Genomic DNA, 16,157 nt, shown 5'->3' on the forward strand with positions numbered 1-16,157 from the left:
GGGGATGGTATGTATAGAGATGGGGAAGAAAATTCTTGTACTATATTACTGAAGGTAATTCCAATTTAAAGAAGAGCAATGAAAAGAGCTAAGTTTAAGCTCAACATAATTCGAAAATTAGCAAATAAAAATTACAGAATCGAAACAATGGTAACAATAAGTTACCAATCATACAGCCATATGCACACTTACAGTACCTGAAAATGCATTTTAAGACAGGAGCATCAAATAAGACCAAATCAATAACATCCATGACAAGCAGACTACATGCATACTTATTATTTAGGTACACTCAAAACCATTTGGAAGTTTCTTGCCGCAATTGTTGAGAACTAAGCTGAGGGCGACGGGAACATTGAGCTTGATACCAAGAAGATTGGCCTTAATGGCTGTGCAAAGGCAGACCGCGGCTTCAAGGTTAACGAGACCATCAAGAAGGCTGCAGCAGGGGAGTGTCGGTGGAGATCCAATCACGACATTGTTAACCAATTTGAGAACATCAGCACAGACGCCTAATTTAAGGGCATCTCTAGGGCATTTTCCTAAAGATGGCTTAGGCATAGGCTTTGGCTTAGGCTTAGGCTTGGGACTAGGGCATGTTTCACAGGAGCTGACAAGACTAAAGAAGAGAATGTTAATGGACAAGAAAAGGGCTAATACTGCAGTGTTTTTCGAACCCATTTTTGGAAGTTTAACAGAAGAAGGATATAGTACACCTTCAGAAGTTGATACTAATGGAAGTATGGGATGGAGATTTAGTAAGTAGGTTTTTGTAATTTATAGTATGAAAGATTAATAAAATTTATTAAATGTTGCCGACATTATTACATGAGAACATACCATATATGCCCTTTGATAATGGTTAGAGCTGGCAAACACATTCAATTTACAAAAAAATTGGATGCTTATAAATTATAATAATTATAATTGCTTTTTGTACACACAAATTCTCACCTGTTTTTTGGATCTTTGTGGCTAACTATTCTAAATGTTATATAAACAGACATGTACGGGAATTATTCTCTCACAATGACATCCTCAATTATATATTCATCAGTATGCTAAGTTTGCATCCGTGACTGAGTTGTTTATGACATAATAATTGATTTACTAATATATTATGAAAAACACGAGGAAATTACGAGGAACCGCTCCTCCCATAGGCTCTTGACCCTCTTGGAGATAAAAATGAAAGCTGATCTAAATACTTTGGAATATATATAGAGAGAAGTGGGAAAACACAAACTTAATCGAAATATATTATATATATAACTAATATCATAAAAAATGATAGATTTGTATATTTATCACAAACACATCATAACCATTTAATCGACATATGACTAGCTAAGAACTTGTTTAATTAATGTCAATTGTTCTCAATTATGAATGCGAAAGATGGAGAAACCATTTTAACGCAGTGACTTTTAAAAACCAAATTGTTAGTCATAAAAAAAATTAAATGTATGCTTTAAATCATACCTTTGTGGATTTTAAACAAACCAAATTGAGTTGAATTTTGTTCTTAATGAGTCAAACATAACTTCTTCTTTTTTTTTGTTAACAAATCGAATTGAGCTAAGCTTTCTTATTGCACAAAAATGGTGTTCGAACTCAAACTCGTTAACAAACCGTGCCGTATTCGAATTTTTATCGAACAACAGTGAGAGTGGAACTGAAGCCGTAACGAACAGTTTGTAAACAGTATTATGTTTATTTTAAAAAATGGTTGAAACTTGCTTGAATCAACTTATCGTTTCGACACAACAGAAACTTATATTTTTATCTATTATCATTAAATAATTCAAATGATATGTGGATTAAATTTTTAGGTGTAATTTTAAACTTAAAATGTAAGAAATATTATCAAAAATCGGGATCCATTTATTTACTTTTTTTTTTGTGTTTTAACGAGCCGAATTCGAGCCGATCTCGAGTCGAGTTCAAGCAGCACATGCTAAAACTCGGCTCGAGTTTGTTAAACTTAACGCATACATTTTCGACTTTGAGTTTTGAGTTCAAACTCGAACTCAGTTAATAATGAATATAATTCGCATTTGTACAAAATACGAGCGAATTTGAATCATACTTAAAAATTTGAACGAATATCGAGTCGAATCTCACCATAGTAATATTTGGTCATATTTAAATAGAATAGTTTCAATAATTTCAGAGTACTTGAATATTTATTAAAAATATTTGATTCAAATTTAATAATTATGTTCTTAATAAATGTTACATGTCATACATACACATACACACATATATATATATATATATTTAAATAATATTATACAAAATAACCACATTTTAGTTTTGTTAATATTTACTGGAGTACTCTTAATTTTTTTAGTATTAATTTAGACGAATTTGAATCTAAATATATAAATGAGTAATTGGGTACTTAATTGAGTCGAACCTAATCAAATACGAATATTTATATTTGAACTCAAAGTCCAATCTGAGTCAAGTGTAAACAATTTATAATTCGAATCCGGATAGAATTCATACTACTAAATTTTTTACAAGTATTTATAAGTTCGGACTGAATTTTAAGTTATTCGCACTTATTCGACTTGTTTTTACCCACCTAGCAGCAACTCATTCTTAATCTAAGTAATATATAATGCACAAAGGTTATCTGGTAGAATAAACTTGCTAGGGTTATTTTATATCCTCTTAGTTTAAAATATTTAAATTAGCAAAACAAAGGTAAATGAATCTGCTAGGCAAGGTGTTATAACAGCTAACAGAGTGTTGGATAGTTTGTTGGCATCCGGTTTTCAACGCACTGGTTTCTTTCAGAGAAATTTTGCGGAAATGATGATTAAGTATGTCACTGTAAGAGAATAATCCATAAACATGTGTGTTAACAGTAGAATCCATCATACATTAAGCCGCAAAACTCCAAATTTAATTCACATGAATCCATATTATTTGCGTGAAATCATTGTATTTGCCAGCTCGAACCATTTTCAATGACATCTATTGCGGGTACTTTATAATATAATGTAGGGTATAATTTCATAGAACTACTAATCTTCTGTGCTATAAATAACAAACCCTACATACAGACTCTTCACTCAGCACTCTAATATATTACTTCAAGTCTTACTAGCCATCTTATAGACTGCCAGAGACATGGGTTCCAAACAAACTGCAGCAGTAGCTCTCTTTTTGTCCATTAACATTCTCTTCTGTAGCCTTGTCAGTTCCTGTGAAACATGCCCTAGTCCCAAACCTAAGCCTAAGCCTAAGCCAACTCCATATCCATCAGCAGGAAAATGCCCTAGAGATGCCCTTAAATTAGGTGTTTGTGCTGATGTCCTCAAGTTGGTTAATAATGTTGTTATCGGATCTCCTCCAACTCTCCCATGCTGCAGTCTTCTTGATGGCCTCGTTAACCTTGAAGCCGCGGTCTGTCTTTGCACTGCCATTAAGGCCAATCTTCTTGGTATCAAGCTCAATGTTCCTGTTGCTCTCAGCTTAGTTCTCAATAATTGCGGAAAGAAGCTTCCAAATGGTTTCGAGTGTACATAAAAAAATATCTACGTATTCAATATGCTTCGGAGTTTCAGCATTTCGTCTGTGTGCGGCCACTTGAAACAATTAATCCTTTAATCTGGTGTTTGTGCGTTTGGGTGTTTTCAGTTATTTAATTCCGTGTTGGACATTAATCTGTTGTTGCTATGATGTATTTTTTTTTCTTGTGTAATAATGAATGAGCGAGACTTAGGTTTTGCTTTTTATGAGACTTGTGTATTTTTATACGTGTGAAATGTAAGACAACTGAAGTATATCATGTACAGGTTTCATGTATTTCGTCCACATGTTCCCGTGAACAGATCATCAAACATATAAACTGGTATTGTAGTAACTTGTATGTTCTCGGTCAGTTATCAATTTACAATCACCAGCGGCGCATGTATGACCGGTCTTACATGGTCAGGAAAATGTCACTGGCCTCCATTAATTAGTTATTATTCCAGAAAAGAAGTTGCAAATCACCAAAACATACAAGTTGAACATGTTTTGCGTCCAGATAAAGCTAGTGTTGATGTGGTCTATAATGAATATAATAAAATGGAAACCGAATTAGCATCATACGACCTAACATATTACTAATATATAATATAGGCCAGTGGCCTGATTTAGCCTAAATTACAGTCCACCATAAGTTGCTGACACAAGTTGTTGAAGTGATACGTTAGAAAAAGTTGGACGGCGAGTGCCACAACAAATTGTTCACTTAAAGGTATGGAAAGACTAAGAACTTTGACCTTGGAATGTTTTGATTTCTTAATTAATTTCTTCAAATATTTGTGTGCTTTTTACAGGAATATAAGCAAAAGAAACCTCTTCTGGTCAAATAAATGATACAGCAAAGCCCATAAATATTTCTAGTGCTTTAATCTGTCCGTTGCTTATGCACATAAATCTGCTGAGAAGGAGTATATATCTCGAGTTTTTTTATGCTAGCGCAATATGAAGCTTAATGTATACAATGGTCTACTGAAACCGATCTTGCACAATCTGTCAGTATTGTTAGTAGATTTATGGGTGATCCGGGTAAGGAGGATTGGCAAGCTGTGAAGAGGGTGTTTCGGTACTTAAAAGGTACGTCTGATGTTAGTCTCATTTATGGAGATGATACAGAGTGTTTGGTAACATGATTTTCAGACTCTGATTATGCTGGAGATGTTAACAGTAGAAGATCTATGACTGATTATGCTTTCACTCTTGGTGGTTCAATTGTCAGTTGAAAAACTACTCTGCAACCTACAGTGACTTTGTCTATTACAGAAGCAGAGTACATGGCATTGACAGAAGCCGCAAAAGAAGGAACCTGATTGAAAGATTTGGTCAGTGATTTAGGTATAAATCATGTTCAGACTGCAGTGTATTTTGACAATTTTAGTACAATTTGTTTAGTCAAGGATCAGGTCCACCATCAGCAGACTAAGCACATAGATTTAAGATATCATTTTTTAAGAAGTGAGAAGAGAATCAAGGTGAACAAAGTGGTTACTTCTGCTAACCCAGCTGATATACTCACCAAGCCGGTTTCACATAGCAAGTTTTAACATTGTTTGAATTTGCTAAATATTTGGAGTTGTTGATTGTCCTTTTAGGGCAAAATCTGAGGCAAAAGAGCTTTTTCGGGTACATCTGACATTATTATGGTGCATCTGATACATTTATTTTTTTATGAGAGAATTCAATTCAAGGTGGAGATTTTTAGAATATGCCTTGAATAGGTATATGTTCCAAACGCTAGGACTTTGGTGGTACGCTGCCTTGAATCTGTTTTTATGGTATCTTATATTTTATGCTAGGGTTATCTGTTTTGAACATATTTTTCTGGAGTTTTTTATAACCGCCTATAAAGTATTTTATAAACTCTTTAGGACATAACCTAAACATATGTTATAATTTGTATCCTAAAGATTAATAAAAAAAATTCTTTTCTGTTTATTTGTATTTTTTTCTTTACGCTTATTATAATTTTTCTTGTTTTCATTATAACAACAATGTTAAGGAATTTGATATGGATAGAAAATATATCCTAAAGATATATTAAATGTCACATTAATTACACTTGGGCTTCTTGTCTGAAATTTATTACAGACCTGTCTGATCCAAACCCGTAGCAGACTCGAGACGGTCCATGTAGTCAAGGCCCACCAGCAGAGGTCGTCAAGGTCCATGAACACAAGATGTTCACGGATTAGGCCCAATACGGCTGAAAGAGCAGAGACATGTGTCCTAAATGGACTCAAAGTACTACATAGAAGGTTCTGGAGTTCCTTCCCTTATATGACTACTAATCACCATCTAAGTTGGAGACTTGTCCATCATGTCTCCCAACACAAGTCTAACCCTAGACTCACCTCTATATAAAGGTCTCTACCCCTTAATCTAGAACTACATTTTTGGCTTGTTTCTCTACTACACAGAGATACGTAGGCATCTTGTAAGGACTGATAGTCCCGAACGTGAGAGCAACCATTAAAGCTCGAAGCTCACAAACCCTAGCATGAATTACTAACGCACTCTAGTTTTTATTCCACAATATTTGGCTCCGTTTGTGGGAAAACTATAACAACCATGGTGAACACACAGAGCATAAAAAATAGTGGAACATACACTCATGTCCCATCACGAACAATCACATCAGTGGTAGAGGTACCACCGCATTCAACCTATGCCTCCATCCAAGGAAGAACCCTGGTAGGGGCAACTGAGGCTCAGCAATAAGGGACGAATCCATCGGCTCCTCAAGGGACGAATTTTCAATTTGAGAAGCTACATGCACCTGTGAACCCTCAATCCGTTGGGTATGAGTACTCGATGATCGTGACCACTAACCCCCCTTACGGGATGCCTATGTACCTTGAGGCTGGAGGAAGTAGACACTCTAATCGGAGTGAAGCACATGGGTGGACGCCCCAATACATATGTGGCTTGGCTCCTATTTCGGAGAATCAAGAATTCTCTGGACCTTATTCTGATAGAGTCTTCGAATCATCGGACGACGAGGTTGCTCCAAGGAGGAGGCATTCTAGTAAAGAGACGATGCCTAGTACCAACCAGTGGCCCAGAAGCACTCAAGGGACGAATCCCCAAGATGTCCAGGAGAGGATTAGGGCTCATGAAGCTGAGATCCAAAGGCTGAAGCGCGACTTGGAGGCGCACCTGACCCCAAGACCTCCATTTGCTGTGAGGCAAAGAGATCTTCCTCCGATCATAGACCTGGATGGTCCAATACCAAAAAGGGTTGTGTAATATCCCATATTCTCAAATATTATTATTATAATTATTTGGAATTATTTATGTGATTTTATGTGAATTTTAGTGAATTATCCGGTAATTGGAGTTGATGTTTTGGATGTTTATATGTGATATTCCCTGCATGTTCTAATTTTTATATGTGCAGAATAAAATATAGATAATTATGATATTTTTCTAGTAATTTTTGGATTGTTATATAATTTTATAAGGATTTATAGATTTATTAATTATTTTATGAATAATTACAAAATTATTTTATAAAGCCGGGAATCGTCCAACTTCAACCATTTTATGTTTTTACAACCCGAAACGAAAACTCCTTCCTAACCTAATCTGGTAATTCCGGACATTTTCCGTGTTTCAACTTTTTCGATCCGGATTACGGTTTGACTCGTGCGCGGCCCGGCGCAAGATTTTCGATACGATAACCATTTCGATAAATCAACAAAACCCGTATTCTCGAGAGACAGGATATTTTTACATTATTTATGTATATGGTGTTTTATGAAAAACTCGGTTTTGATAATTATCCAAATCTGGTATTAAATTGTATCGTTTTTGTAGTTACTTAGCGGCTAAGTAATCTATTTTTGGATCGTTTTGCAGTTACTTAGCGGCTAAGCAACTAATTTATCGATCCAAAACGATCCAGAACGAACCAATATTCCGTAAATATAAATAACCTATTTCTTATTTCATTTATTTGGTTTATTCATTTGCAACCAGTAAAAATACAGTAAATACAGAGAAAAACCCAAGAAACCGATATGTTCCTGAGAATCAAACGCACGAACGAGGACGTTACCGAACTCCAATTCGGGCGTGTAATATATCAAATCGAAGCTCTCGAAAAGTACTTTCTGAATCAATCAACCATTTTAGTGCAACAATTAAGGTAATTTTCTTATTTATTGATTTATATTCGAATTATTTGATAATTAAATTATCAAAATTTGTTCTTGATGTTGTTGATGTGATTTGATGCTTCCATCGTGTAGATAATATTTTTCTGGTCATTTTCATATATTATACTTCAAAAATAGAGTTCAATATCATGTAATAATTGAAGTTTGATTTTCTGGAAATTATGTAAAAAGCTGTTCTTGGTGTTGTTGAAGAGTTTTGAGAATCATACCCAAATTTGAAGGTGATATTGAACTCCAAATCACAAGTATTTGTAACCGTTGTGAAGCCCTCAATCTGTTCTATCTGATTTTAGCATTAAAATCAATTGAGGATTGGTAATTTTTAAATTCGTAATTTTAGGGTTTATTCTCGATTTGGGGATTTCTTGTTCTTGAATCGTTTGTTGAATTTGTTTGTTAGATATATTTGATAATGTCATGGCTAATATGTTTTATGTTTAGATTTCATATCTTATTTGAACAGAACAAATCAGTACTTAACTGATCAGTACTTATACTGGAAGTCAGAACTTAAGGGATATCAGTACTTATGTTATCAGGAGATAGATATCAGAACTTAAAGTGCTGAAGGACGATCAGATAAGGACAGTAGCTGATTAAAGTTAAGAAGATCAAGATAAACATAAGAAGAGATATGCATGAAGAAGGAATTCCGTGAAGAATGGAATACTTGGAATAGAAGATATCTGATTGATATATTTTAGGAAGCAGAATTATATTCCATATCAATTAGCGAATATCTTGTAACTGTGTAGTATATAAACACAGAAATAGAGTTTACACTATATGTGTTATCATTATCGAGAATATTATTTAGTATAACTCTAGCAGCTCTCGTGATATTTTGTTCATCACTGAGAGATAACAGTTCCAGATTGTAACAGAGTTTATTGTTTAAATAAAGTTTGTTTTCTGTTACATAAGTTCTTGAAGTTTGATTTGATTGTGATAAACACTGTATTCACCCCCTCTACAGTGAAAGTGTGACCTAACAAGTGGTATCAGAGCTATCTGTTAACACACATACAGTTAAAGATCCAAACACAGTCATGTCTGACACAGAAACTCCAACTAAGCCTACCAAAACTGAGGAATCATCAAAGACATCAATTCAGAGTCGATATGAGACTATCAGAGTTCCCATATTGAGACCATCTGAATATCCCATATGGAAGGTAAGGATGACCATGTTTCTGGAAGCAACAGATCCAGAATACCTTGATAGAATCAGGGAAGGGCCTCACAAACCTACCAAGCTCGCTGTTGTAGTTCCAGGTGAAGCAGCAATGACCGTACCAAAGGAAAAGAATGATTACACTGCTGAAGATATAGCATCTATTGCTAAGGATGCCAAGGTACGTCACTTATTGCATAGTGCCATTGATAATGTAATGTCAAACAGGGTAATCAACTGCAAGACTGCTAAGGAGATATGGGATGCACTGGAGACAAGGTGTCAAGGAACTGAAACAGTTAAGAAGAACAGGAAGACAATACTCACTCAAGAGTATGAACACTTTGACTCTAGGACTAATGAGTCATTGACTGATGTGTATGAAAGATTTGTCAAACTCTTGAATGACTTGTCATTGGTTAATAAGGAGTATGATCTTGAAGATACAAACCTCAAATTCCTGTTAGCTCTTCCTGAATGTTGGGATTTGAAGGCAACAACAATAAGAGACAACTACAATCTTGATGAAACAACTCTTGATGAAATCTATGGAATGCTCAAGACTCATGAACTTGAGATGGAACAAAGAAGCAAGAGAAAAGGAGGAAAGTCAAGGACAGTTGCTCTCAAGGTTGAAGAGGAATCCCCCAAACCACCTTCCTCAAAGAAAGATAAGGGTAAAGCTCTTATCATAAAATCTGATACTGAGTCATCAAGTTCTGAGAGTGATGATGACTCAGATTCTGAAAGCTTGCCTGAAACTGATGCTGATGAGGAGATGATGAAGCTGTGTGCTCTTATGGTGAAAGGAATCACAAAGATTGCATACAGGAAGTTCAGGAAGGGAAAGAAGTTTTCCAGGAAAGGCATAAGTTCTGATAAGAAGAATTTCAGAAGATCTGAAGGAAAAGGAGGAAAGTCTGACAGAGGAGATTATGCTAATGTTAAATGTTATAATTGTGGTGAGAAAGGCCACATATCTCCTGAGTGCAAGAAGACCAAGAATGACAAAGGCAAAGCTCTTGTCACAAAGCAGAAAAGCTGGACAGACACCTCAGACTCTGAAAGTGAGGAGAACTATGCATTGATGGCAAATGCTGAAAAATCAAGTTCTGAGAGCAGTTCTGAAACTGCTGAAACAAAGGTACCTCAGACTACTTATGCTTTTCATACTGATGATATTAATGAGTTGAGAAGATATCTTAAAACCATGTTTGTTAGTTATAGAGATCAAACTTTAACATGTGAAAGATTAACTTCTGAAAATCTTGCTTTTAAGAAAAGAAACAATTTCTTAGAAAAAGAGTTAGTCATGTTTCATCAAACTCAGAAGGATAGAGATGATGCTTTTTATGTTAGGGATGAAGTGCTAAAAATGAATGAATCTCTAAAAACTGAGTTAGAAAAGGAGAGAGAGATTATCAGAACTTGGACTAACTCTGGCAAAACAACTCAAAATTTGCTGAGCAGTGGAAACTGGAAAGAGGGCTTAGGTTATGAAGAAAATAATGAAAAAGGAACTGAAGAAATTAAGCCTGTTGATAAGCAAAAGCCGAAGTTAAAACCTGTTAAGTTTGTAACTGAAAAATCCGAAACTGAGAAATCAGAAGTTAAAAAGGAATTAACTTCTGACAAACTAAAACAGGAAAAGACAGCTGAAGTTAACATAGGCTTAATGACAAAGAAGCAGCTTAAGCATAAGCTGAAAGATGTTAAGAATGCAAACAAGGTAAAATCACCTAGGAAAAACAGGAATGGAAAGGAAGGTGTGAATAAAAGCAATAACTATAAATCTGTTCCTGATGCTCCTAGGAAAGCATGTTATAACTGTGGAAGTTCTAACCATCTGGCTTCTTTTTGCAGGAAGAATAAGAATATTAACTCCTTATCTACAAAGTCAGGAGTTAAGAGTCAGTCTGTTAGATACAAACCACAAAATCCTTGTTTTCATTGTGGTAGTTTATGGCATTCCATTTATACTTGTAAGGAATATCATAGTTTGTACTATGATTATTATCAAATAAAACCTTCTTTAAAGAAAGTTTCTGTTGTTCCTTCTAGTATAAGTTCTGATAAGAAAACTGTTAACATAAAATCTGATGTTAAATCCGCTGCAAATGTTAACAAACCTAAAAAGGCCAAAGGATCCAAGCAAGTCTGGGTCCTTAAAACTAATAATTAGTGGTCTTTTTGATTGCAGGGCAACAGGAAAAATATTTTAGTTCTGGACAGTGGATGTTCAGGACACATGACTGGAAATAAGGCCCTGCTATCAGACTTTGTGGAGAAAGCTGGCCCAAGTGTTTCTTATGGAGATGGCAACATTGGAAAAACTTTGGGATATGGCAATATCAATCTTGGGAATGTCATCATTAAAGATGTAGCTCTAGTCTCAGGACTTAAACACAACTTACTGAGTATAAGTCAAATCTGTGACAGAGGTTATCATGTTGATTTCTTTGCAGAACATTGTGAAATAGTTAGTAAATTCAAAGGAAAAATTGTTCTAAAGGGATTCAGGCGTGGTAACATTTATGAAGCTAAGCTTTCAACAAGTTCTGATGGTTCTGCAATCTGTTTAGTGAGTAGAGCCTCAACTGAAGAAAGCTGGAATTGGCACAAGAAACTCTCTCATTTAAACTTCAACAAGATAAATGAACTGATCAAGAAAGATCTTGTGAGAGGACTGCCAAAATCAGTGTTTGTTCCTGATGGTCTTTGTGACTCATGTCAGAAGGCTAAACAAAGAAAATCTTCGTTCAAGAGCAAGACTGAATCATCAATTCTTGAGCCTTATTATCTACTTCATGTTGATCTATTTGGTCCAGTGAATGTCATGTCTATTGCAAAGAAGAAATATGCGTTGGTCATAGTAGATGAGTTCACCAGATACAAATGGGTGTATTTCTTGCACACAAAAAGTGAAACTGCATCTATCCTGATTGATCATGTCAAACATCTGGATAAATTGATCAAAGATTCTGTGAAAATTTTGAGGAGTGATAATGGCACTGAATTCAAGAATTTGATAATGGAAGAGTTCTGCAAAAATCATGGAATAAAGCAAGAATTTTCTGCTCCTGGAACTCCACAGCAAAATGGAGTTGTTGAAAGGAAGAATAGAACTCTAATTGAAGCTGCACGAACAATGCTTGAAGAAGCAAAGCTTCCAACCTATTTCTGGGCTGAAGCTGTGCAGACTGCTTGTTTTACTCAAAATGCAACACTCATTAACAAGCATGGAAAAACACCATATGAGATGGTGAAGAACAAGAAGCCAAATCTCAAATACTTTCATGTATTTGGATGTAAATGTTTTGTTCTCAAGACTCATCCTGAACAGCTATCCAAGTTTGATCTAAAAGCTGATGAGGGAATCTTTGTAGGATATCCACTTTCTACAAAAGCCTTCAGAGTCTATAATTTGAGAACAAAAGTGGTCATGGAATCTATCAATGTCTCTTTTGATGACAAGAAGATCACTGGACTTGAAGATTGCATTGATCATGATAAGCTGAGATTTGAAAATGAAGATTCATATTCTGATATCTCAAGTCCTGACAGTCTAAGTCCTGATACTGTAAATTCTGATGGATTAAACTCTGATGTTATTGAAACTGTGGTGACTACGTCAAAGGAAGATGCACCAATGCAGGGGGAGCATACTCAAGATATTATCACATCTCAAGAAGCATCAGAACATACATCTGGCTCTTCAAATTCTGATTCGTCAAGTTCTGATAAGCCAAGTACTGACAGTGCTGAAAATCTAAATACTGAAGGATCCAACTCAGAGAGCATAGTTTCAGGGGGAGCATCAGAAAATGAAACCGAAGACAGCATGAATCATGGGGGAGCATCCAGTTCTAGAGAAAATCTTCCATCTGCAAGGAAGTGGACAAAATCACATACACCTGATTTAATAATTGGAAATCCTGAGGCAGGTGTCAGAACTAGAACAGGTACTTCGAATGAATGTCTTTACAATTCTTTTCTCTCTCAGTCTGAGCCAAAGAAAGTGGAAGAAGCTCTTCAAGATGCTGATTGGGTGCAAGCAATGCAGGAAGAGTTGAATGAATTTGAAAGAAACAAAGTCTGGACCTTAGTGCCAAGACCCAAGAATAGATCGGTTGTTGGTACAAAGTGGGTATTCAGAAACAAAACTGACAGTGATGGCATAATTGTAAGGAACAAGGCAAGGCTGGTTGCAAAAGGATATTCTCAACAGGAGGGAATTGACTATGATGAAACATTTGCTCCAGTTGCTAGGTTAGAAGCCATAAGGATATTCATGGCTTATGCTGCTCACAAAAAGTTTACTGTCTTTCAAATGGATGTGAAAAGTGCTTTTCTCAATGGAGAATTGGAAGAGGAAGTATATGTTGAACAACCTCCAGGCTTTGTAGATTCCAAACATCCAGATTATGTCTACAGGCTTGATAAAGCACTTTATGGACTTAAGCAAGCTCCAAGAGCATGGTATGAGACTTTAGCTCAGTTTCTTCTGGAAAGTGGATTCAACAGAGGAACTATTGACAAAACATTGTTCTATCTCAATCATGGCAAGGACTTACTTCTGATCCAGATTTATGTTGATGATATTATTTTTGGGTCTCCAAATGACAAACTTTGCAAAAAGTTTGCCAACCTAATGCAGTCAAGATATCAGATGAGTATGATGGGAGAACTTAGTTATTTTCTGGGCCTTCAAGTCAAGCAGACTGAAGAAGGAACTTTTATTTGTCAATCTAAGTATACCAGAAACTTGCTGAAGAAATTTGGAATGCAAGACTGTTCAAGTGCATCCACTCCCATGGCCACTGCAACAAAACTGGATAAGGATACTGGTAATTCAGTAGATATTACTGATTACAGAGGTATGATTGGCTCACTTCTCTATCTAACTGCTAGTAGACCAGATATCATGTTTGCTACCTGTCTTTGTGCAAGATTTCAAGCAGATCCAAGAGAACCTCACTTAACAGCTGTAAAAAGAATCTTTAAGTATCTTAAAGGAACAGCTGATCTAGGATTATGGTATCCTAGAGAATCAGATTTTAAATTAATAGGTTACTCAGATGCAGATTTTGCAGGTTGCAAAATTGACAGGAAAAGCACAAGTGGAAGCTGCCAATTTCTTGGAGGCAGGTTGGTTTCTTGGTATAGCAAGAAACAAAAGTCAATTTCCACATCAACTGCAGAAGCAGAGTATATTGCTGCAGGAAGCTGCTGTGCACAGATTCTCTGGATGAAGAATCAGTTACTGGATTATGGGTTAACATATTTCAAAATCCCTATTTACTGTGATAATCAAAGTGCTATTGCTATGACAGGTAATCCAGTTCAACACTCTATGACAAAGCACATCAGCATCAGGTACCATTTCATCAGGGAACATGTGGATGAAGGTACAGTGGAATTGCATTTTGTTCCCACAGATCAACAAGTAGCAGATATCTTCACAAAACCACTGTGTGAAGCTACCTTTTCAAAATTGGTAAATGAACTTGGAATGATTTCAGGTTCTTTCTCTAAATCTGCTTAAACTTGTTCTATGTTATCAGACTTTATGATCAGTATTTACAGAATTAATCTCTTTGTATATTCTGTGCATTAATTGCTAAATGTCTTTAAGTACTGACTGTTGTCTGATATATGTTTCTAAACTCTGATAAGTGATATGTCTGTTTCAGTAACTATTTAATCCCATGAGGATAACTGTGCTAGATACTGACCTACTAGTCTTCAATAAACAAATGATCCCATGAAAGAAGTAATTATTTATGTGGAAATCTTATGACACAAGCAAATTCTGATAACTGAGCTTAGTTAAGTTTACTTTGTATATCTTATTACTAAGTCACAAATTAGAATAATGCTACTCATCTGTTTAAGTTCTGATTCTAGTAAAACTGCTGAATGTACTAAGTGCTGATAAACCTCACTTATCAAAAGAAAAAGAAAAAGAATCAAAGAATAATATCAGGTACTCCTTTGAGATCTAGAGTAAAAATGTGAATGGGACGACCCAAGTGCATTGCTGGTATTAAGTAAATATGCATTAGAAAAGCAAAATATTTTTCTTGGTGACTTTTCACACTCTATGATTACTGGAGAAATACTCTGATAATAGCATAAATTCTAATAAACAGTCGTGACTCACTTACACTGAGAAGCCTCTGTAAAATAGAATTTCAAAAGATGCATAAAATTAGCACAAAAACAGTAGAGGTGGACTCATGCATGAACTCATTTATCAGTAGGTTTCAGGATAATGACAGCTCTTTAGCAAAATTTTAATTATGACTTATTTCTAAGATGTACTGAAGTAGATCAGACTTTACTCTTTGTCTGTTATTTAGCTTAATGCACACACACATCACTCCATATGAATGATGAAATTTCTGTGGTGGTCTATGTTATTTTAGATAAACAGTCATAGTGTCACTTCTGCACAAATTCTGAGGACAAGTTCTGACGTTCATAACTAAGAACTTGTATGAGTATTTACTAAGATAGATATTCCTTGTTCGAGTTAAGACATTATGTTCTGATGACTGTTAAGTTCTGGTATAGATCTAAGTTCTGATTTTTCAGTCTAACCCTTTACTTGACTTATTTATGAGTAAAATTTGGTAACAGTCTCATTTCGAAATGTTGAAGTGGAAGATTAAATAGTCTATGGTTAAAACATAATGGCACTCGTCCTTGAACAGTTCACTCTTGTTACATGTGCACATTCCTTTTCCAATGACTGTTATTCTTTTTCAAGGTCTAGGGAGACGAGGTAGAATTAATTCTACCTGTCTGCATTCAATATCTTTGTGTCTCTTGGCATTCTCTTGCCTATATATACAACCACTTCACATCAGTCTTTCCATCACATTCTTCTCACACACTTATCCTCCTTCTTCTGTCAAAAACAAAATGATTCGATTCAACATGTTTTTGAACACACAAACCTTCACAATGGAACTCAGTTGTGCCGAGTGGCGGCAGGAGTGGCATATTACAGCCATTCCTGAGGAGATCTGGGACTCTGTCCCACAGGAGGTGCTGGCTCACCTTCTATTCTTCGAGATGGATTATCATCGCCATCTGGAGCGCCTGGAGGAGGAAAGGCGGGAAGCTATCCGTCAGCAAGAGCGAATCATTCGACTCGCTATCTTGTTTGTCGAAGATAGGAAGAGGAAGATGACTTAATCTCGTCTTCTTCCTGTTCTTCTTCATCCTCAGCTTTGTCAGGCTTCTTAGCTAGGACTAAA

General features: G+C 35.7%; 2 protein-coding genes across 2 annotated transcripts; one reads left to right on the forward strand and one right to left on the reverse strand.

Annotated features, from left to right (window-relative positions):
* Positions 1–762, reverse strand: LOC141678889 (14 kDa proline-rich protein DC2.15-like). The gene has a single exon (XM_074485313.1). It carries the CDS (start codon positions 679–681, stop codon positions 283–285), a length of 399 nt encoding a protein of 132 aa, XP_074341414.1. The 5' UTR covers positions 682–762; the 3' UTR covers positions 1–282.
* A 2,307-nt stretch (positions 763–3,069) lies between these two features.
* LOC141678888 (14 kDa proline-rich protein DC2.15-like) lies at positions 3,070–3,819 on the forward strand. The gene has a single exon (XM_074485312.1). The coding sequence runs from the start codon at positions 3,142–3,144 to the stop codon at positions 3,538–3,540; it is 399 nt and encodes a 132-aa protein (XP_074341413.1). The 5' UTR covers positions 3,070–3,141; the 3' UTR covers positions 3,541–3,819.
* The last annotated feature ends 12,338 nt before the right edge of the window (positions 3,820–16,157 follow it).

The sequence above is a fragment of the Apium graveolens genome, chromosome 8, assembly GCF_009905375.1.
Source record: "Apium graveolens cultivar Ventura chromosome 8, ASM990537v1, whole genome shotgun sequence".
In the NCBI taxonomy this organism is placed as follows: domain Eukaryota; kingdom Viridiplantae; phylum Streptophyta; class Magnoliopsida; order Apiales; family Apiaceae; genus Apium; species Apium graveolens.